The sequence below is a fragment of the Seriola aureovittata genome, chromosome 17 (genome assembly GCF_021018895.1).
Source record: "Seriola aureovittata isolate HTS-2021-v1 ecotype China chromosome 17, ASM2101889v1, whole genome shotgun sequence".
NCBI lineage: Eukaryota > Metazoa > Chordata > Actinopteri > Carangiformes > Carangidae > Seriola > Seriola aureovittata.
The window spans coordinates 3351790-3374715 of NC_079380.1; the positions used below are offsets into that span (position 1 = coordinate 3351790).

Consider the following 22926-nt stretch of genomic DNA (forward strand, 5'->3'; position numbering starts at 1 on the left):
AAGTGGTATCAGAACTAAAAGAGTGACTATCTTACTGTCAAATCATGGCTGGACTAAAGGTTTCTAAGGGGGCAGTGAGTGGAGCTTTCAGAACCTGGATCAGACAGTAAGGCAGAACAATAGTGACTGTCAAAGGCGCCCGATCAGGTGAACCTGAGTGCAAGCAGAGTCCACGAGACTGGGAAGAAGTAAAAGAAATTTACTGCAGGTTCACAGCCAGTTTGAGCTGGTAACTGGGAGCCTGGAGCAGAGAACTAGACGGGAGCAGGCTTGGTGAGGTAAGGCTGGAAAACAGCAGCTGGAGTCCGAGGCAGAACTGAACTGTATGGCAGATGGATAGCAGGATTAGTTCAGGGAACAACAAAGAGGACAGATCACTCGATAACAAAAAACTCGTACAAAAGAGTAGCTAGAAATGTTGCTACACTGACTGTTGCAGAGCGTACGACCTGGCAGGATGGAAGTGGCAGAGCTGAGTATTCAGAGGTTTGATTATAGAGCTGGGTGCAGCTCTGCTCTGACTCCGGCTCACCTGCAGACAATCACAACACACATACGTACGTACCCACAGAGAGAGAGAGGGAGAGAAGCTGGAGCCAGGATTGGGAAAGGGTTAGGGAGAGGCAGAATTGGAGGTGGAGGACGTGGTAATGGGCGTCCCAGTGTAAACACACAATCAGAAGATCAATACATCAAGAGAGATAGAAAAGGAACTTAATCACAGACACAGAATTTGCTAAATAAAGAGCGCAAGACCCAAGTCAGCAAAGTACAGTCAAAAGAAGGCTGTCCTGTAGTGGTCTGAGAGGACGGGTAGCAGTTTCTAAACCACTTCAAGGCCAAATGCTTTAGGTGGACTGAGAAATACCAGCGTTTCACAGTAGACAACTGGAAAAAGTCCTATTTACTGGTGACTCCATTTTTGGCAGAAATAGTAAGGTGTATTGAAGGAAACAAACAGGAAGAGCCCGATACCGCAGTGTTTGTACCTGCTCTGGAGTTGGACACCCGCACTGAACTGACTCCACCCTGACCAAACAGAAGTACCACTCCATTCTTCAGACATGATCCACCCTCTGGGTTGGGGTAGAGAAGGATTCATACAGGAGCAGAACAATGACCCCAAACACATCTCAAAGCTTTACAAAAAGTACACGAACACTAAAGAAGACCATGACCGACGAGTCCTGACTGTCATGGACTTTCCTCCGCAGTCACCTGACCTCAACCCCATTGAACATTAATGGGGGCACTAGAAGACTGAGAAAGCCAAGCAGTCTGAGACATCACAAGTAGGGACATTGTCAGACCATGCAGAGATAACACAGGTCATCAGGTTTTGCACAAACTTAAGGAGTCGATGCAGCTTGAGTGCATGCTGTCATCAAAGCAGAAGGTGGACAAACCAAATACTATTCTATAAATTCTCAAATTCAATAAGTAACTTGTTTTTGAATGACTAATATTGCTGTATCATATACACATAGTTTTGGTTTCATCCAAATAAAATGAAGGTGAATTTCATTTGTGACGCTCACAACATTGGAAAAAAACAGGAATTAATCAAAATGTAATGGGGGAAATATCTGAAATTTGTAAAAAGAAAAAAAAAAAAAGAAAAAAAAAAAGAAACAAAAAGATATATATTTTATTTCATCTAATCCAAAAAATTAAACATTGAAAAAAGAGGAAAGAAACTGTTTGTTAAATGAAAATCTTTGAGAGCTCTGGGGTTGTGTGAAGCAGTCTGTGGTGTGAAGTCATGACGTACGCTGCCTGTGTTTACACAATACCCGCTATAAGCCTCCAGGTGGCGCTGTTGGGGCGGCTAATCATGTTGATGCCCAGTCTGCCTCCAGCAGAGAGCAGTGCTTGCTTGGATGTGAGCGTCACCGACCTGTCTCGACTTCCAGATCGAAGATGGCGGTCTCGGTGTTCCCCGGCGTGCGGCTCCTCTCCATTGGAGACGCGAATGGAGACATACAGCGACACTCAGAGCAGCAACCCCTGCGGTTAGAAGTCAAAACCTCACAAGATGCTGCCCTCATCAATCTCTCCAATGGTGAGTTGACCTTTTCTGTAGCTGCTCATCGGGTTGGTCGGCCTGGCTTAACTGCCAGTGCTAAAGCTATGCAGTGCTAATGCTTATACGGCTAATCTGGCCATACGTAGCGCTAGCCACCAAGAAGCTAACCCATCTTGAGAGACCACGTCGCCTCCCCCTGCTCGTCACGAGGGAGCCCATAAAACTCAAAATTTCCCGTTGTCCGTTGGGGTTTTGGGGCTTGTTAACTTCAGGCTCCCAGCTCCCACACATGTTCTCCGCCTTGGAGACCTCGATAGAAGTGTAGTGCAACACATTCAGTGGAGCTTAGTTAGTCACATCAGTGAGCAGGGCAGCTAAGTAATATGTAGTTTAATGCTAGTTAAACAATGCCACTAGCCTGGCTTCAGCAGTGATGCGCTAACGTGCATGAGACCCGCTCACATCTAACATCTTTTGCCCTTGAGGGTTCACTAACGTTTATTTTGGCTCATAAATGTGGTTTTTGTTGAGTGATCCGATTCCGTTTGCCTCCAAGAGACCATTGTGATGTTATTTAGCTGTTTAGCTTGTGAATTAGCTTATGTGGATTGTTTTGGAGCCGAGAGCAGATGGCATCCGTCCCGGCTCGCCGCTGTGCGCTGTGGTCCAGGCGGCTGCCGCTGCTATAACACTGTATTTAGCCGGTAGCACGTTGCGTCTTAGAGCGGTAAACGCATAAACTTTTCACGCTTTTACTTTTTTGGAGGGGAAAACGGTGTATGCGTTTTGGGTGGCGTAGCGAGACCGGGCCCTCATTACTTATGCATTCATCTTTGTTCTCATCGGAACAATAGACGCTTCCCCGCGCCTTCTTCCCTCCCGTGTGGACGCAGGATCAGAGCCGCTGCGCTCCCTTCGCAGCTTTTGTTACTCGGTGGGATGTCCCGCTGAAAAGAAACAGTCGCGCCGCTGGCCTCCTCTGCCGTGATGCTCAAGTTAAACAAAAGCGCACATAAAAAAGGGCTTTATTGTAGCAGTTCTGCATCAGGTTTTAGTGTAGACACCCCCACACACATCTCTTGCTGCACAAATTAAAAGAAAGTTTTAAGTTCTCTTTGTGGGATTTTTTTTTAGGCCTTGGGAAAATTGAAATAAAGCAGAAAAAAGAATTTATAAAATGGGCACACAAATACAGCATAATGTCTTGACAGGGAATGCTTTAGAAAACTTAAAAAAAAAAAAACTTGAAATCACATCAAAGAGTGTATGTAAAGGTTGTCTTTAATTCTCTATTGGTATGCTATTGGAAATTCTGTTGGCATGAAAATCTAGAAAGCCTCTGAATATATCACACAACTTATTTGCATTACAGGGGAACTCTTCTGATTTTTACACATCAGTCTTATTTCCACGTGTTGTGGAGTACTACTGCAGGAGTGAAAAACCTCGTGTAAAGCCTCTCACATCCCCAGAGGGAGCAGTGTGAAGACTGACAAACTGCCTCAAAGATGTCACAGGAGATGGCAGCGGTCGGGTCTGAAGAGTAAAAGTTTGGAAAGTAAAAAAATCAAATAAAATCTGGGGGTGTAGAGTTAGAAAAGAAGGAGCTCAGAGCTCCACAGTGCAAGCTTTTATAATGTGTGAATGCTGAGACAAATTATTTGGGTGCATGAGTGCAAATGGCTGTTATTAATGAAGCTCATTGTGCAAAACATTCAGTTAGCGGCTTCCCACTTTTAGGTGGCACTGATTGTTGCTGTTGCTGGTTAAAATGGCAAACAGCAGCTCATATCAGCTGTCACTAACTAATATTAATTCGATGACTTAACTTAGAGTGTGAGAGTGGGGAGCCGTGCCCGGACTTTGTACGAGTGTTATTTTTCCTTGGTTTATAATAGGCCTGCACATCCTAAATGTATTGTTATTGAGTATTGGGTGTTGCACACCTCAGGCTTCAGGCCACAAGAGTGCAGGACACACCAACATGATATGCAATTATCCAGTGAAAGTAACACAACAAAACATGATTCATTTTCCTCTCAAAGGTTTCACCTGTAGTCCAGATGAAGCTGACTTCTGAAATAAAGAAGTGATGCTATGTGTGTATCATTTTTTACAATAACAAATATGTATCAACTTGTATGCATGTTGTTTCATGAAAGCAACCAAAATAAGAAACCTGGTGACAATAAAAGTATTTAAATCAACTGCACTTAAAGATTCCTATTGACCAAACTGCAGCAAATAGTCTTGGTAAAGTCTGAAGGCAGGCAGGCAGGAATAGTATCCACAGGCTTACAGGCACTGAGTCTACTGTCTGACTCTGGTATGTGAACGAACCTGGCGTGTCCGGAAGCTCCCTCACCCTAACCCTCCCTCTATCTTGCTATTCCTTACAGACTGCAGTTTTGCAGCGGGTACAAAAATAAACAAACAAAAAACAAGAAGTAAATCTAGTAAATTGTCATATCGTTTCATTTTATAGAGTAATGAGTTGCTGTGTCAAATTTTAATGTGAGGAATCATATTTTACAAATGCAATTCGCATGTGCTTGACGTGTTCAGGGCTGCAGGTTTTATATGATAGCTGGTATTAGCCACAGCCAATGTGGTAATACAGTGCATCCAGAAAGTATTCACACCCCTTCACTTCTTTCATTTAATGACAAAGTGAAAACAAATTTATTAAAAAAAATAAAAAACGGAAATCTCACATTGACATAAGTTTTCAGACCCTTTACTCAGGACTTGGTTGAAGCACCTTTGGCAGCAATTACAGACTCAAGTGTTCTTGGGTAAGACGTGGCAAACTTTGGTTCTGGACACTAGGATTTGGGGTTTTCCTGCCGTTCTACTCTGCAGATCCTCTCCAGCTCTGTCAGGTTGGATGGGGGACCGTCCATGGACAGACATTTTCAGTGCTCTGGCTGCACCACTCGAGGACATTCACAGAGTTGTCCCTAAGCCACTCCTGTGTTGACTGTGCTTAGGGTCATTGTCCTGTTGGAAGGTGAACTTTGGGTCCGGTCAGATGCCCTGAGCAATCAGGATTTCACTAAGTAATATCTTTGTTCAGTTTCCCCTTCACCCCCAGACATAACACTTAGAATTGAGGTCAAACAGTTCAACATTGGTTTCATCGGACCAGAGGATCTTGTTTCTCACAGTCTGAGTCCTTTAGGTGCAGGTATGGTGGTCCTTCTGGGACGTACTCTCTTGTCCACACAGGATCTCTGGCGCTCAGCAACCCTGTCTCCTTCCTTCTCCCTCCTCATTGCTTGCTTTTTGCTCTGATATACATTGTCAGCTGTGAGACAGGGTGTGTTCCTTTCCAAATTAAGTCCAATCAACTGAATCTACCACGGATGGACTCCAATCAAGCTGTACAACCATCTCAAAGATGATCAAGAGAAATGGGAGGCACCTGAACTAAATGTAAAGAGTCATAGCAAGTGTTTTTGATAAATTTGCAAAAGATCCTAAAGTTCTGTGATTGTGAGGTTTTGAGTGAAGATTGATGAGGGAAAAATGAATTGAAAGGATTTTAGCATGAGGCTGCAACATAACAAAAAGTGAAGAGGTGTGAAGACTTTATGAATGCACTGTCTATAAAAACAGAGCAGACAAAACCTTGTGCCATGTTGCACATCAGAGTCCTTGTATATGGTTACTTTCCCGGATGCAGCACACAGACCCCATGGGTATCAAACTCGTGAAAGTGCCAGTTGAAAAGATTAGTTTGCTAATTTTTGTGAGTGAGGAGTCTTCTCTGGAAAAACATTCAGCTGATCACGTCTCATCAATTTCCAGAGGTCAGAATCTCCCAGTTCAAGTTTCATTCATGTCATATTAAGTAAAACAACTAAAACTAAAATATTCACTGAGCACTTTATTAGCAACACCACACTAATACTGGGTAGTTCCTCCCTTTGCTCCCAAAACAGCCTCAGCTCTTTGTGGCATTGGTTCCACAAGATGTTGGGAACTTTCCTTTAAGATTCTGGGTGACGGTACGGATTTTTTCTTTCCAACGTATCCCTTTGGTTTCACTGTTTATCGCCAATGATCCCCCCTTACTTTACCCCTCACATGCCTCTTGTCTAACTTGAGTGTAGAAATATTTTAACACTTTTCATAACAACATAAAAGATAATTGAAACAGTGTTTTACAGCGTTGCTTCATTGTAGAGCAGCTCAACTCAGCTCGTCTCTCACAAACACACACACACACTGGCAAAAAAGAAACAGTTTTTGACCGTCCTCCGTGTGTGTGCGTGTAAGTGCGTGCACGCGCCGGGCTGGGCTCGCTCACGCTATGTTTGATCTATCAAACTCCACCCTTTCTTTAACTCAATTCTGGTACTTATGTTGTAGTTCTACTCTTTGCTGAAGCAGTTAGCTGAGAAAAGCCTTCTGTTCAGAGAGCTGTGTATGTGGAGTCACCTGAGTGAACGAACCAGATGCTGCAGCTCACTGGTGACGGCCTCTGTTGAACTGCATCACTGTGCCTGTATTTGTTTGTGGGTATGTGGTAGGGTCTCCTTGATTTCATACTAACCCTGGTCAGCTGTGCACATCGTAGTAAGCAGAAGTTGTGGTGGTAACATTTTGTCATGAATAATGACATGTGTGTGATAATTCAGCAGTAGCACATACATATGGGAGAAACACTTCTATTTCCTCCTCTTTGAGAAACATATGCTAAAAACCACAGTGTACAGCTGTTTGAGGAAATGACTGAACCTGACTGGCATTACTGGTTTTGCACTTTTCATGGGATTTATCGACACTAACAAAATTATAGAGGAACACCAGCTGTATCCTTCTATGCTAAATGCATTTAGCCTTGTAATGTAAATGTATGCAAATATAAATGTAAATCCTGTAGCGGGGACGACACTGGTATCATCAGTAGGTGTGGGATAATCTCACCTAGACCTATGTAGAATATGATGAAAATGAGAGTCTGGTAATTGCATATGGATTCCTGTTCATTTGCCATTTTTTCAAGCTTTTAAAAAAGACAGAATTTCACTAAGTGTGAGTCAATATGTGTGAGCAGTGGAAGGAGATAAAGAGGCTGAGGCAGCATTGTGTTCAGCTCTCCCACACAGGAGCTGGCTGTGTTAAATGTTAAATGTGTGATCAGCAGCAAGAAAACGGTCTCCTTGCCTGTTGTGCAAAATGCAGAAAAAATTAAGACACATTAAAACCGAAAAAGAGAATTTTTAAATCAGTTCTCTCTCCCCCCCCCCCCCCCCCCCCCAAAAAAAGTAAAGTTACAGCCATATGCATCACACAGTTGTTTTGGAAATGCAAGTATGTCTCATGCTGTCCTAACTCTCTCATCCCCTCCATTTCGTTCCAGGAGAGGAGGCGAGTGTGTTCAAGTGTTCGGTTTCCAGGGAGACAGAGTGCAGCCGCGTGGGGAAGCAGTCGTTCATCATCACACTGGGCTGCAACAGCGTCCTGCTGCAGTTCTCCTCACCTGCAGGTACACAGGAAATGCCCCAATACAATAACACTGTCACGCACGGTTCATGAGTAACACACACAACAAAATGCATGAGCCAGAATTGGTTCCACACCTCTAATGTCTGCAGAAAATATTTTAAATATGCAACTATTTCCTGTGTAAGTGAACATGCATTTGAAAACTGAAAGAATAATAATCCGTCCATTAGTGAAGAATGTAGGTAACTACAGACATGTGTTCCTCTTTAGTGCACACTTGTAAATACGCTGCTCCAGCACCATATTGGTTTTGCTTATAACCTCAGAGTGGGCCAGTGTTGAAAAGTCTGTGTAAGCAGTGAGCATGTGTTTCCCACACACTTGGCACACCTTCCACGTAGTGTGGAGCAGGTTTAATGAGTCTCACCCTGACATACGCCCTTTTTCCAATGATTCACCTGAATAATAATTTTCCAATCATTGCTTAGTAATTGTCACTAGCCAGGCCGGCCTGTCGGCTTGAGATTTCTCCACGAGTCTCCAGGAGTCTTTCCACAACCAAAAACACAGGAGCAAAAACAGTCAGGAATGGATTAAACATTGTGTTTACCTGCTCCAACATGAGCTGTAATCTGAAGCGTGTCTGGCTAAGTAGCTTATTACTACAGTGGTAACTGTCGCGTCATTAACTACTGAACACTAGTTTGTCAGGTTACAGGTTACTTGTAGGATAAGCCTTGTCCATCAGCAGCACATCAGCAGTGCTGCGTTCCCCTGCTGCTCCTGGATCTCACCGGGGTTTTAGGATAACGTTAACTTTAACAGCTCTGTCACGCTCAGCAATGGGTGTGGGGAAGTTTCTGCTCCAACAGCGTTACTTCACATAATGTTAGGCTTGGCAAACACATTGCTTAGTCCTCATCCTAACAGACTTTCTCTTGTCATGTCAAAAGTAAGAAATAGATTTTGAAAATCCCAACCAAAAGTACAAAGCACAAAGTATAAATCTAACATCTGTCTTGTTTGTACTAAGCTGTACTAGCTAGTTATTTTAGAATGAAATAAGTCATTTTTTCCCATTTTTCCAACTTACAGCGCTAAGACTCAACTAGCTCTTTGGCGTGGTGAAGGAGTTCAACATGGATCTCAAACCGGAGAGGATTTTAGCTGTTAGCTTTAGTGTCTGTCTTGGTATGATGTATGTAGCCAGCATGTGCAGGATTAACCACTTTGTGCAGCAGCTGTTTGTGGCCCATTTCTACACAACTCAATTTAATTAAAGTAATAACTTGTCATGTAAACATCACAGAGCCATGGCTAAAGCCTTAAATGGAAGAAGACACTGACACCATTAAATGTATAAGAAAAAATTACTTGATGCATCTCAGTGAAAATATAGGACAACAAAAAAAAGCTATTAATTAAAATCACACATTGACTCTACGAAACTATAAATTATAAAACTTCTTACATTTTACATTTCCTGGTTCCCACACTTAATGTCTGTAATTGCACCAAACTACATGTTGATGTGTAAAAAATACTAAGGTTCTACTGAGTGATTAGTAAGCACAGTAGTCAAGAATTCTTTTGTGCCAAAATGATCCAAAACCTCCAAAAGAGCTAAAATGTGTTGCTGTATTTAGTAATAACTTTTTTTATTTATTTATTAATTTTTTTTTTACAAATAATCTGTTGGAGCTAATGACAATTCTAAACATGTTATAAACATATTTACATGTACTGATGGCCACCAAAATGAGGGCGGTTCAATTTGATATTGTATGGGTAGATCTGTGACAATACACTGTTGAGCCAATATGCTCATTTTCAATATATGAATATGTCAACTTCACATTCATTGTTTCATTTCAAATCCAATGTGAGTGAGTGGCCCAAAACAATGAAAACACAAAACTGTGCTATTCTCACTCCACTGCGTGTATAGATTATTGTCTTCAGTGTAATGTATCCACAGTGTGACCTGTAATGTTTCATGTGTGTGTTGTGCTTCAGACTTTCAGTCCTTTTATAATCTCCTGAAGAACTGTCGTGGGCATCTTGGTGAGCGCTCAGTCTTCAGTGACAGAACAGAGGAGTCCTCTGCTGTACAGTACTTCCAGGTGAGACCTGCCTGTGCCTGTGTAGACATGTGGTCTTCCTCTGACTGAGAAGACAGAACTTCCTTGTTTGGTCATTTTAATTTTCAACTGTATTTGCATAAAGCAGTAACTTAACTGTTTTATCACTGGCTGTTTGTAGTACTGCTGTCAGACAGCAGCCTGCCACACAGCACAAAAAGACCTTGAACACAACACGCAGTAGCTTTCTTGCTGATGTCTCCTGCTTCTCCAAAAGCATGGACACATCTTGTCCTGCACCGTGACCTGCTGCACAAGCTCCCAACAGAGGAAAAGTACCTCATCATTTTATAGCCCACATAGCTAATAAGCTATTCAGTTGTAGCACACAGGTCAATAAAAAAACTTAGCTGTACATGGAAATGTTGGTTAGTTGACATGCTAACTGTTGTGGTCCATAAGCTTGAACACCACTGCTAAGAAAATACTTGCTGTGACGCATTTCAGTGGCCACATCTTTCAGCGGACGGAGGAAGGCATGGCCTCCGAGGCCCGCATAGACCACAAAGGCCAAACCGAAATGAGACAATCTGGTCTACAGAGGACTTCCTGTTTTTCCTCAGCTGCTGTTTTATTTGCCAGTTTAGCTCCAGTTCCTAGTTGGAGAATATCTCCCAAGATGTGTTTTTCCTTTTATTGAGAATTATTATTAACGGCAAATTTGAAGACCTTAACTTCATTCTTTACTGCAAAACAGGTTGACTTCTATTTGTTAATGTCCTGACTGTTGGCTTGTTCAGCATTGACTTCATGAATAAAGACAAATTGCATCATTATTTTAATATTTTTCTTGTCTCTCTGCAGTTTTATGGCTACCTCTCCCAGCAACAGAACATGATGCAGGACTACGTTCGGACAGGGACTTACCAACGGGCTATTCTCCAAAACCACAGCGACTTCAAGGACAAGGTAACCTTATACTACTGGATATGTGCGCCGTTTAATAAAGGCTGGGGCGTGCTTTAAAATAAGTAGTTCACACTAAGTGTCGACAAAAGTGTTTGTAGCTCTCCCAAATGACCAAAGGGCAAAAGGGCTGCTGTGATTAAAGAGTCGTAAGATGTAATGAATCATACAGAAGTTTTTATTGGACTTTATTATTTGTAACCCACAGAATGGGGTTGGGTGATATGATGGTATATATCATGCAATGGTGAAAATGTGTCCACCGGGAGAGATTTGGCCAAACCATTTCCACTGTGGTACCTATCCATTCATGCTGTGGTCACTGACAGGGGCGCCGCCATCCAGGTCCAGACGCCCAGCCTATCCGGACCTGGACCTATGCCCTATAGATTATTCAGACGAGAGTATTGAAATGATTGAGACGGACTGTTTCTATTTGAACCGGTGCAGCTTATCCAGCCTTTACGTGACACTACTCAGCCAATCATTAGTGAGTGAGTCAGTGAGTGTTTCGATTGTTTGTAATGAAAATGGTCGAGACTGTTGATGTGAAGTGGGGTGAACAAAAAAGTGAAACTCAAACTACGCTTTTATTTCATTTTTCTAGAAGCACTTCATTTTAAAATGCATATTATATTTGCATATATATTTTAAAAGCTCTCTTGTATTACAGCTGTTATTTTCTTTGGAATGAGAAAAGAACATTGAATTATTATTGGAGGTTATTTATATATCCCAATATTAACAGGTGCTAAACTTGTTGTTGAACACCCAGTTTTTTTTTTTGCTGGATTTCATTATTTATTAATAGAGGAAATGTATTTGTTTACTTCTGTCTAATGGAAATCTGTAATCATCACTTTTGCTCAGGATGTGGGTGGACATGTAGCTGTAATTGTTGCTGACGGTGACGTCGTGTTTCCTGTTCTCTGTCCTCCAGGTTGTGCTGGATGTTGGTTGTGGCTCGGGGATCCTCTCTTTCTTTGCAGCTCAAGCTGGAGCCAGGAAGGTCTACGCTGTGGAGGCCAGCACCATGGCACAGCACGCCGAGGTACACACACACACACACATACACACACACAAATTATTGTTAATATCAGTGACCTGATATGTTTGATGTGTTACTCTGTTGTGGCCACAAGCTCAAAATTAAAACCATCATTAAAATCATAGTACTGGAAAACTATTCTCAAGTAAAAGTACTGTTGTTAAAAGAAATTTTACTCAGGAAATAAAAGTACTTGTGTAGAAATGTCCTCAGCGTCAGTAAGTCAGGGTCTGCATGATGTAAATAACATCATCAGAGGATGTTCGCAAGGCAGTGCAATGCAGACCAATTTGTTGTGTCTGCATGGACTTACCCGAGTCCTCTGTGCTACAGGGGCACCAGCTGCACATGTGCTCCTCCAAGCAGACTCTGAGAGGAATAGAAAAAAGTTTAATAAGAACAAATATACATCCATGGTGTCAGCAGCTGTCCATGTCTGCAAGGGAGTATAATTGAGGCCTCACATTTTTAAAAGGGGGAAGCGGATGTTATATGGTGATAATAATGACACATGATGAAACTATTAAATTAAAGAAAGTCTTTTGGCTGCCAGGTATATACACATTGGGCATTTATAAAACTTATTGGAAAGATTTTTATTGCGTTTCACATAACGAGCTGTTGACCTGGCTCTCCTCTGTGCTGCTCCGTGTGTGTGTGTGTGTGTGTGTGTGTGTGTGTGTGTGTGTGTGTGTGTGTGTGTGTTTCACGGTGAAAACTGAAAGGAGAGGAGAGTAATGTGACTGTTTAGGACAGGAACTGTCACACTAAATGAGTGAAAATAAATAAGTTATATATATATTTTTTATTATTTGTTTTTCCGTGGTTTCTTGTGGGACCGGAGGGGGGTGTTTGATTTGAGTCACTTACTGTGGCTGCAGGGTGGTGCATCAAATCAGCGGCTTCCTCTCAGCTGCAGCTGCTGATTTGACTCTCTTATTTGTTCTCACACAGTTAATCAAAAGTCATCATGTGTGTGTTTTTGTTTGTTTTTTTATTGTGTAACGACTTTGACTTGTCGTTACTGTAGCGAAGCAAAACACTTGAGTTGAGAAACACTTTTTAAAAATACTTCAAAAAGTACAAGCACAAAAAAAATGACTGTTATAGCAATGACAGTGGATGTAAGTCGTTACAGCCTCAGTGAGCGCTCCTCTGCCTTACAGGTGCTGGTGAACAGTAACCGTTTAGGGGAGCGTGTGGTCGTCATCCCGGGGAAGGTGGAGGAGGTGACGCTGCCGGAGCAGGTTGACATCATCATCTCAGAGCCAATGGGCTACATGTTGTTCAATGAGCGCATGCTGGAGAGCTACCTGCATGCCAAGAAGTTCCTCAAACCCAATGGTGAGAAGGATTGAAGCACAGAGGAATGAGAAAACACAGTCACTCTCATTCTGTGTTGTAAGTTGCTACTTTTTTTGACTCGCCTCCTGTGTGTGTGTGTGTGTGTGTGTGTGTGTGTGTGTGTGTGTGTGTGTGTGTGTGTGTGTGTGTGTGTGTGTGTGTGTGTGTGTGTGTGTGTGTGTGTGTGTGTGTGTGTGTGTGTTTTCAGGTAAAATGTTCCCCACTATCGGTGACGTGCACCTGGCCCCCTTCACAGACGAGCAGCTCTACATGGAGCAGTTCACCAAGGCCAACTTCTGGTGAGGAGGGAAAGAGGCCTTAACCTGAACCTTTTAAAACCTTGTGAGGTTTTCGGGGCCTGGTCCTTCACTGTGTTTTAAAACCAAAAAAAAATGTGGATACACGTTATTAAAAAGGCAACAGATGGATCGACTCCGACTGAAATGGAGCCACGATGCCACTTATATGAACAGATTTGTCCTTAAGTGACGTGTTCAAAGAATGAGGGTGGTGGGTTAAGTGCGTGAAGGGGGTGGGAGGGGGCTGTAGGCTCTGCAGGTGTAGCGCAGATGATAGCTGTCCAGCAGGGAGGTGAGAGAGGGTCTTCCCAGCTGTCCTCCCTGTCCTGTGTAGTTTCTGTTTAGAAACTTCCCAAAACAGGCAGTAATGATGAGGGAAGATGCTGTTGATGGGGCCCCTGTAGAAGATGGCGAGTACCAGGGTGGAGAGATTTGTCTTCTTCAGGCTGCGGAGAAGGTGGAGTTACTGTTGAGCCTTCTTGAAAATTCCCATGGCGACCTGACCATAATGATGACTGCTGTCCGGTCATGTGGCAGGTGCACCATGGTGCTGTGTTTGTGTGTGGGGGGGCTCTCCAAAGGCCAATAACCATCTGGTTGGCCTTGTTGACATCGAGGGAGGCGTTATATTCCCTGTACTAGTTCTTATGGTCTGATGGTGTTGAGAGCAGAGCTGCAGAGAGTCCTGGTATAACAGTCCTTGTTTTCAGCCATTCGGTGGAAGTCTTTTGTGCAGGATGGATCTCTCTCTGTGACGGTCTTTAGGCAGGAGGGCAGCTCTGCTTGACTGAGTGAGGTGTTGAAGAAAACATCTTCCTGTTCTGTGCACTCTTTGAGAACAGAGCCGGTCCGACAGCCTTGTGGGGGTGGATGCCGGAGAAACCACTCTTCACACTGGCTCGGGATGGCTGGAGCTTCTGATGTGTTTCCCATAGATCTAAATGCAGATCTCACTGAGGTCACTGTTCCTATTGATCCACCGGTCAGCTGAGCAAGTCTGGTGGCTTCAGTCCCAGTTGCCTGGTGTTTGGTTGTCTGATAAATCTGAAGGGTTTTACTGTGTTTCAACTTTAGCTGTAGTATTTCATCATCGTCATACAGTGATATATTAATATTGTTGCATGGAAGTTTAATACTGACACATCCCTCATAGTCATGTAGGTTTCAAAAGGGAATTGGTCAAGTAAAACAACTTCCTGTCTTTATGTATAAATAACTTGGTTTCTATGATTTATATGTACCATCATCAGCAAAAATTAAGCTGGTTTGGTTTCTGTTTCAGTCAGTAACATTCATTATAGGGTGTTTGTTCATTTTTTTTAACACAAGAGGGCATTGTTTGAAGGAAATTTCACACAGTGCATCACAGCTCCTCCCTGGGGCAAAGATTTAGTAAGAATTAATTTCAACTGGTTCACAATGTTTTGTGTCTGCATTCAGAAACATTATTCTGAGATTCAGCCAAATATATGATTTTAGTTATAATTTTCAACATTCTTATAGCTGTTGAAGTGAGTGATTCAAAATGTATCTCTGATCTTCTGGCTCTCAGGTACCAGCCCTCCTTCCACGGTGTAGACCTCTCTTCCCTGCGGGGGGCAGCTGTGGACGAGTACTTCCGCCAGCCGATCGTGGTACGTTTTCCACCGCACATACCCACTGGAGTTAAATGTCTGTAGACGGCAAATGTCCAATCTGAAAAAATCAGAGTGGTTTTTGGTTCTCACGTAAAGACTGAGTTCTGGTTGTGGCCCAGAAATGCAGTTTGGTCTGGCCTCGTGTAAACCTCAGGGCTGCCTCTCTTATTTATTTGCTTCATGATACTTTTTCAAGTATGTTAATGAGGTCTGTGAGTTTTGTTGTTGTGCTTCAGTCTTGTGTGATGAGCAGAAATATCTCTCCACAGGACACGTTTGATATCCGTATTCTGATGGCCAAGTCGGTCAAATACACAGTCAACTTCCTGGAGGCCAAAGAAGAGGATCTTTACAGGTGTGTGTGTTTGTGTGTGTGTGTGTGTGTGAGTAAATATATTAAATGTGTACATCATGTGTTATTAACATGCCTCTTTCCTACCTTTTCTTTTGAACGGCAGGATAGAGATTCCCTTTAAGTTCCACATGATGCACTCTGGCCTGGTCCACGGCCTCGCTTTCTGGTTTGATGTGGCATTCATGGGATCAGTGTAAGTCAGCCAATCACACGTGGAGTGTGTTGAATCTTAAGAAATGCATTCCGTTGGTCCCACAAAATTCTCTTGCCCTCACACCACAACCTGACTTGCGTTCTTCCTGCAGGATGACAGTATGGCTGTCCACGGCACCCACAGAGCCGCTCACCCACTGGTACCAGGTGCGCTGTCTGCTGCAGTCTCCCCTCTTCACCAAGGCTGGGGACACTCTGTCCGGCACTGCACTGTTGGTGGCCAACAAAAGGTATGAAAGCCGTGTGTACTTCAGTGTTTCCTTATTGGAGGGCCTCAACAAAGGGATATGAGGAGACATTAACTAGCAAAATTATTTAATTGATTTAAATACAAAAAATACACAGTTTTTTTTAATTATTTCTCTCTGTATTTATTTGATACTTATGTAATTATGGCAGTCATCAAAGTGTTGATACTGAACAAATACTGAGGGTCATGGTTCAAAAATATAGTGTATAAGCTTAAATTACTGATATATGAAGTGATCTTCTCTGTGTACCTGGTACTCGGGGTGTGCATGAGAGCGAGCTGCGTGCGTGTGGCTGCCTACAACATTAGCTTGAAGAAATCTAACCTCAACAGGGCAATTGTTGACATGCTGCCAAACCTGCGTGGATTAGGAAGTAATTTTTTCCCCACCAGTTTAACTTGCCGTCTGATTATGTAATTGGTAGGTTGTTTTCTTCAGTTATTGTTAGACTGATGATGATGATTTCGCTCCCAGTCTGCCCAGTCAGAGAGACAGGGACAGGAGCAGAGGACGAGCCACGAGATAGAGCAACAGTCACTGAGCTTGAGACGAGCAGAAGAATGTTGCTGAGAGACGATGGCTGCTATGTTTTAAGCTAAAATACACTTTGCTCCTTTAACTGGCTACTTTAGAAAGAGAAGGAATAGAAAAGAGGAAACAAAAATGATGGGTGCTTAGAAATCGAATCTTTTCGTACATTAAACTGTACAAAAAGAGGAAGCAGAACAAAGCATTTATGCTCATCAGTTACAGCTGTTTCATGGATACACATAACAGCGGCAGCACAGATCACGGCACTTCACACTTTATCAAAGCCACTGAGAAGTTTAAAGGATGTTCAAAGTTTAAAGATATCCATGGTAACCACACCAGAGAAAGTCACAGTCAGTCCACCATCCAACTCAACTGAAATGTAAATAAAATCTATAACCGGCTGTTGATATTTTAAGTTAGTTGCTGTTTTGGTTTCATTCCAAAGATTCAAATGTTAACATCTCTCTTCTGTGTCGTCTCTTATTTGTTATGTAATCTGATGTAGACGCCTTCAATGTCGCTTCACTCTGCCAGACCATTTTTTGGCCCGGGCACAGTAACTTCTTGGAGTCTTTGCTGGTTGCACGGCAACCTCACATTGACGACAAGACTCCAGGAAGTTATTTTACCTGGCACTTCCCTTCCCGTAACAGCACAATGTTGTTTTTACATTTTGGTTTTTGTTCAGATTAAACAAAAACATGACATGAAAATGACTGAGCTCGCTTTGGAAAGAGCACGCCGTCTGCTGTCCTGTTTGGAGTCTTTGTGCTAAGCTAAGCTAACGGGCTGCGGGTTGTAGCTTCACATTTAGCATACAGACATGAGAGATGTATCTGTAGCTCTCAGCAAGACAGCAAACAAGCGTGTTTCCCAAAATGACAAACTACTCTCTGAAGGCCCCGCAGCAACCCACTGGATCTTTTGCTGGCGTGCATTTCATAGTATGTGATTTTATATTAATTTGTCAAATAACACAAAGTTGATCTCCTCCCCCACAGACAAAGCTATGACATCAGTATTGTTGCCCAGGTGGACCAGACAGGATCAAAGTCCAGCAATCTCCTGGACTTGAAGAACCCCTTTTTCAGGTGAGTTGGCCTCTTGAAACCCAGTAAACACACTTGTATGTTGAATGCGCTGTTCAAGTGTTGAAACGGGGATCGCTGTCTGTCTCTCTAATGTGGAACATGTGTATGTCTGTATTTGCAGGTACACAGGCACCTCCCCCAACCCTCCTCCTGGCTCACACTACACCTCCCCATCTGAGAATATGTGGAACACGGGGGCAGCCTACAGCATGAGTCAGGGGATGGCTGTATCAGGTGAACACACATACAAACACTGGTAAAAGAAACATATCCAGCGGTTAGGGATTCTCTTGAACATAACAGAAATTTAAGAGACAGGAAATTACATAAACAAAGGATAATGGGTAACAATTGTTCATTTATGTGTAAGGTCAAGCCTTTCCGGGCTTGTATACATTTTAATTAATATCCCAAAGTTTCTGAAATTGCACATTACATTTCACCAACCATGATAGGAATACTGGTGTTTAACGGTTACTGCCCTGAGCTGCTGTGATCAGCTATGATCAGTGTTGCATTCACTGTCTTCTTTGTGTCTAAATGGAAAAGGCTTCACTGAATGTAATGACATTCTTCTATACATCTACACTGAACCGCTTCACCTGTGTGAGGCTGTCGTTTACCTTACACACCAAACATTTCCAGTATTAGGAAGTGGCATGGTGTCATTAAAACAAAACAAAAGAAAAAACTGTACTTAATGTGTGTTGGTTACATCTGGACATTACTGGATCCATAATGGGTGATATCTAATTCCTGTCAGATTTCTTTCCACCTAGAAGTGTCGCCCAAAACGGCTCTGAGCAAATGAGTTTGTGTGTTTTTTTTTTTTCCTTATATGTCTAATATTTATGTACATAATACAGAGCTATGTCTTTATGTGAGCCAGAAAATCCAACATAAACTCAGCAAAGGAAAATAAAGTTTTAATGAAAACTAACACACAGAGACACTCCACACAGCCTGACACTAAACTGTGTTGTAAGATTGTTTATAGTTGTGTTTATATTGCCTCCACTGCCTGACTTGAGTTACAGACTAATGTTGCTGTGAGGCATTAGTATTTTAAAAAGGCAGTAAACAGCCTCATATTTCTTCACAGTTTTTACAAAAATTTGCGGGTAAATGTTTATTGCGCTGTTTTCTGTCTGTCCCCTCCAGGGATGCCTGCAGCTTATGACCTCAGTACAGTCATTGGCAGTGGCCCGGCAGTGTCTCACAACAACCTCATCCCTCTAGGTACGAACCACACTCCTAAAGCCTCTACGTCTCATGGAACTGAATGTCATGGAGAGGAAATAGGAGAGCGAGTGCAGCATGAAGTAGCAGGCGAACACGAAAACAGCACAGAAATGCTGCTGATATTCGACTCTAGTGAGCTCTGCAGCGCTGTATGACATGGAGAAGAATGACTTTGACAGCTGTTTTCCCAATCACAAGGCTGAAACAACATATTCCGTAGGATCATGAGTTTTAGAATAACCACTGAAAGAGACAGCTGTCACATCTTGTTGGTCGATATTTGATAATATTGAATATCGCGATATTTCCTGCCAAATGGGATATTTTCAACAGTATCATTTGTTTTTTTGTTTTTTTAAAATGTATTTATTATTTATTTTACTGTTTGCCCTGTCTGCTGTTATCAAGATACTAAATGTTGGATCTCACCCAAGCCTAATTACATGTCATTTGAACTCATGCTAAGTGACAAGCTAATATAAGTTAAATGGTAAAGGGGCAGTTATGTGGAAGTTTGAGCTTTTTAAAATTGTTTAGGGACCGAACATGAAGTTTTAAGTCTGACTCTCTAACTTGATGTTTTGTATGTAGATGACATAATAACATGCTCATGCTAGATAAAGTCAAGAAAAAGGAACCACCAACAGCAAAAATAATCATCCCATGTATGGATTTTTTTAGATAAATTTATTCACAATCCAAAGGCTGACAAATCTGTTGACGTGTTTCAGCATTAAGTCTTCCTCAGAGCATTTAGAAAGTCAATCTGCAGAAAACAATTACACCTGTACACCTGAGAGGAGGTTCTCTACATACATACATGTATGTATGTATGTATGTATTCACTTGAATGGCATTCATTTATTCCAGGACTTTCCACTTTGAGCTCACACTTCATCTCAGTTGGTTGCCTTCATTTCAGCTCCTCCCAGGGCTTGAACTTGAACTGACACTTGAGCTTTATTTAGTCCCTACACTGAAACTGTCGGCGCTTCCATTTGAACTGCGATTGAAATTTTTGTCAGTATTTGTATCAAATATTTTTCAAGAGAAAAATTTCAGCAACTAGCGAACACACTTTTTCTGACGACTCCCTCTCTGTTATCTGATTGGCTAGCATCAGTTACAGGTTGTACTACTACTCTGAGTGACTTAGTTGATGTGACGGGTTCTCATGGCAACACAACAAACGGGAAGCAACAGGCTAAAATCTGTTGTAGTGATGTACATATCGCTAACTGCTCTCTTCTCTGATTGGTCGTAGTGAACACGGGGATTGTAAACCACACCCACTCCAGGATGGGCTCCATCATGAGCACAGGAATTGTCCAGGGTATGTCCACCTGTACAGGAAACGGACAGTGAAGTCAGTTTGTGCAGCTTAACAGAAATTTACCAAGTAGTCACTTCATGCGCTATGAATATTGAATGTAACGCTGTGTCCTTAAATCCAGGAGCCACCACGGGTCAGTCGGGCCCCAGCAGCAGCGGTACTTACTATCCCGTCACCAACCAGTTCACCATGGGGGGCGCTGCCATCTCCATGGCCTCACCTATGGTCATCCCCAGCAACACCATGCATTATGGCAGTTAAGACGAGGACTTTGCCAAGACCTCTTCGACCTCCCAGTCCCTGCATGACAAGAGACCCCTCCCCCCTCCCCCCTCCCCCTCCCAGTGGAGCCCCCCTCAGTCCGCCACCCATCCACCCTTCAGCCCTGACTGATCCACCAATCCGCAGCCAAAACCAATATACCAAAACCAGTGCTGTTCCGGCACTTCCTCCCCTTGTTCGTCACCCACATCCTTCTCCGTTCAGTCCATCACTTTATGAACGATATGAACAGTCAAACGCTCTCATATCCGTCCAGACTCTTGTCTTGCTAACAGATGAAACCTCCTTTTCCTTTTCTCCTTGGATTCATCGGGACTGCAACACATGCACAGCTGAGATGCACAGCAGTTATCATCGACCCCCTCCCTGGGTTTTCACCTTCCCGCCGTCCCAATCCCTCCAACCCCTCTTCTTTTTTTAACATCATGATTCCCCCAAAGTGTTTCCCCAAACCCCCTTTTTCCCTAAGAACCGACTTATTGCCAGATACCAGCATCAGTCCGTTCCCAAAATTCCCCACACTTCTAGGACACTATTATTATCATCAACACTCATCTCTGAGCGACCATCTGGGCTTTTCATATCGGACACAATCTTCAAAAGCCTCTCCGCACTTCTCTCAAGAGACTGACTCAAGCCAGACTGAATGGTTCATTTTAAAGTATCAGTTCACACAAATCACAAAACACATTTTCCCTCTTTGCTCCGTGTAGATTGTTTGTTTTTAGGCAGAGGCAGATATATCAGAGAACTGAAGCTGTCTACATACCTGAGGAGGAGGGTCAAAGCTCCTCCCATCACCCCAATCTGTGGTTGTACTTAAAAGCAGTGGTGTTGATGCATTCCACTAAGGTTCACATTTACATCAGGGTTTTGGGAGAACGCTGGTCACCTTCCATGATTAGTGAGGAGATAAATCATCTGTTGTCTGCAGGAGAAAATCAAAACAATGAGATGAAAGAAGCTACAAGACTCGGTTAAAGTGAGGGAGTTACTGTAAAAATATTGATTAGTGCTGCTTTAAATGTATTTGTACACCCACACCTGTGATGTGGTTATCCTAGCTTAGCTGGAAACCTGGTCTCTCCCTGTGTCTATCCAAAAAATCCAAAGCTGTCGTAGTTTGTATCTTCATACATAACACGTTGAAATGAAACTTTTCGGAGCAGTTGTGTTGGGAGTCTTTTTCTTCAGCAGCAGCAGCTGGATGCAGGGTCTGCACGCAGCTTCTCAAAAGGTCCTGTCCTCATGCATGTTGTGGGGTTGCCAGGTTTGAGCACCGTCCAAAGTGAACTAAAAGCCAGGTGACACTTTTTATCGTCTCTTGCAACCAATTTAAAAAAAATGACTTCCTGGAAATAATATTTTGTCTGATTTGTCTGACAGAGCTCGGCTATCTCTATATATATCTCTGTAGTAGACACACTGAAACCTAATTAATGTGTCTTTTAGTCACCGAAAGGAGCATATTTTCTAAAATGGTGGAAGTCGGGTTAAGGCCTCAGAATGATTCAAATGTGTTGTAAGATGAAATTTAAAGGGAAAAGTGTTTTTAGCTGTTCTGAATGGCCACACTGGTCACAGCCTCCTCGTGGCTGTGTCCCACTGTCTCTGTGGTCTCCCGACAGACTCTGTCTTTCTAGTCTCATTGCAATGAATTGCACAACGCCGTCAGTCCCCTGGTTGTACACAAAATCTCACAGTAGTAGCTGTGTGAATAATGAAGAATGCGACCTTGAGATAGAAGCTCAAACCCTGCTCTCCATGGAAGATGACCAGTGGGACACTCTCCCAGACACCTGTTGTCTTTGTTCATGCTCGAACACTTTAGTCCTATAAACCTGAAACGAGCCGTCTGCTGCTCCCATCACCCGCCCTCGTTTTTAGCTGAGAGGACGTCGCAGCTTCTCCTCCCCGGCCAGGTTACTTCAGCTGCTGGAGGAAGAAGATTTAACAAACCCGTTAAGGACCAATAAACCCAGGCGGCAGCCCGCTGGCTGCTGGAGCGAGGAGAGCTGAGCTGTACTGGCAGCGTCCTACTTCACATCCTTGCTTCCTTCCCTCGCTTTTCCTCCCGGCCTCCTTTGAGACTGTGAGACTGTCGCAAAGAGACTTCATCGTCGAGGCGTGGGAGAGCGGGCCTGTCCACCCACCTCCCTCCTCGTCTGTTCACTATATATGACCGCCAGCATATCATACCCCCACCCATCACACCCGACGCCCTTGTCCCCTTTTATTAGTCAAGGAGAGAAAGACTGACACATGTATGCATTGCTTCCAGTGTCACAACTACTGGACTCGGTTTATTTGGAATTTATGAGTTAGCAAATTTTAAGAGCTGAGAAAAAATGTCTCTTTGTAGGATTAACCTTTTTTGTTGTCTTTATTTTGTTTTGTTTTTTTTCTGTCACAAAAAACAACAATTAAAAAAAGAGAGCAAATTAAATGTGGTGGAGATGTTCCAAACCCATCCTGGATCAGGTGTTGTAGTACTTTAATTTGTTCCCTCTAGTTTGTTAAATAGACTGTGGACGCGGCAGATGTTTTACCATGTGCCCTCTGTCATGGAAACGTTGCTCTGTGTAGTCAGTAGTGACATCCACTTTTCTAATGGAAACGTGTAATAGGCAGACTGTGTGTCATGTTCTGTTATTTCTGTGTTGACGAAGCAGTAATAACACCTTCACTCACTGTCTGACGTCGACTCCTCTGCTCCAGACTCCTCGACACTGTGGTGAGTGTTTCCTCTGTCCACGACACAGACGTCTCC

The 22926-nt window shown here is 43.0% G+C and overlaps 1 protein-coding gene across 2 annotated transcripts; it reads left to right on the forward strand.

The window, feature by feature from the left end:
• Window positions 1–1843: 1843 nt before the first annotated feature.
• On the forward strand, window positions 1844–22633 carry carm1 (coactivator-associated arginine methyltransferase 1). 2 transcript variants are annotated; one of them, XM_056400830.1, is made up of 16 exons: window positions 1844–2062; window positions 7395–7520; window positions 9497–9603; window positions 10426–10530; window positions 11468–11578; window positions 12742–12919; window positions 13128–13218; window positions 14771–14852; window positions 15125–15210; window positions 15314–15403; window positions 15516–15653; window positions 17210–17299; window positions 17421–17533; window positions 18461–18538; window positions 19806–19907; window positions 19996–20135. In XM_056400830.1, the coding sequence occupies exons 1-15, from the start codon at window positions 1921–1923 to the stop codon at window positions 19904–19906; spliced, it is 1638 nt and encodes a 545-aa protein (XP_056256805.1). In that variant the 5' UTR covers window positions 1844–1920; the 3' UTR covers window position 19907; window positions 19996–20135. The 2 variants fall into 2 exon arrangements, with proteins under 2 accessions (XP_056256805.1, XP_056256804.1); XM_056400829.1 differs by having other exon boundaries at window positions 1846–2062; window positions 19806–19874; window positions 19996–22633.
• The last annotated feature ends 293 nt before the right edge of the window (window positions 22634–22926 follow it).

What these genes read in the sequence shown, in the direction of transcription:
- carm1 (XM_056400829.1), top strand. Translation starts at nt 1,921, where the DNA reads ATGGCGGTCTCGGTGTTCCCCGGCGTGCGGCTCCTCTCCATTGGAGAC. An exon ending in TTCACCAAGGCCAACTTCTG is followed by an intron (nt 13,219 to 14,770) that starts GTGAGGAGGGAA and finishes TCTGGCTCTCAG; the next exon opens with GTACCAGCCCTCCTTCCACG. An exon ending in GTGGCATTCATGGGATCAGT is followed by an intron (nt 15,404 to 15,515) that starts GTAAGTCAGCCA and finishes TTCTTCCTGCAG; the next exon opens with GATGACAGTATGGCTGTCCA.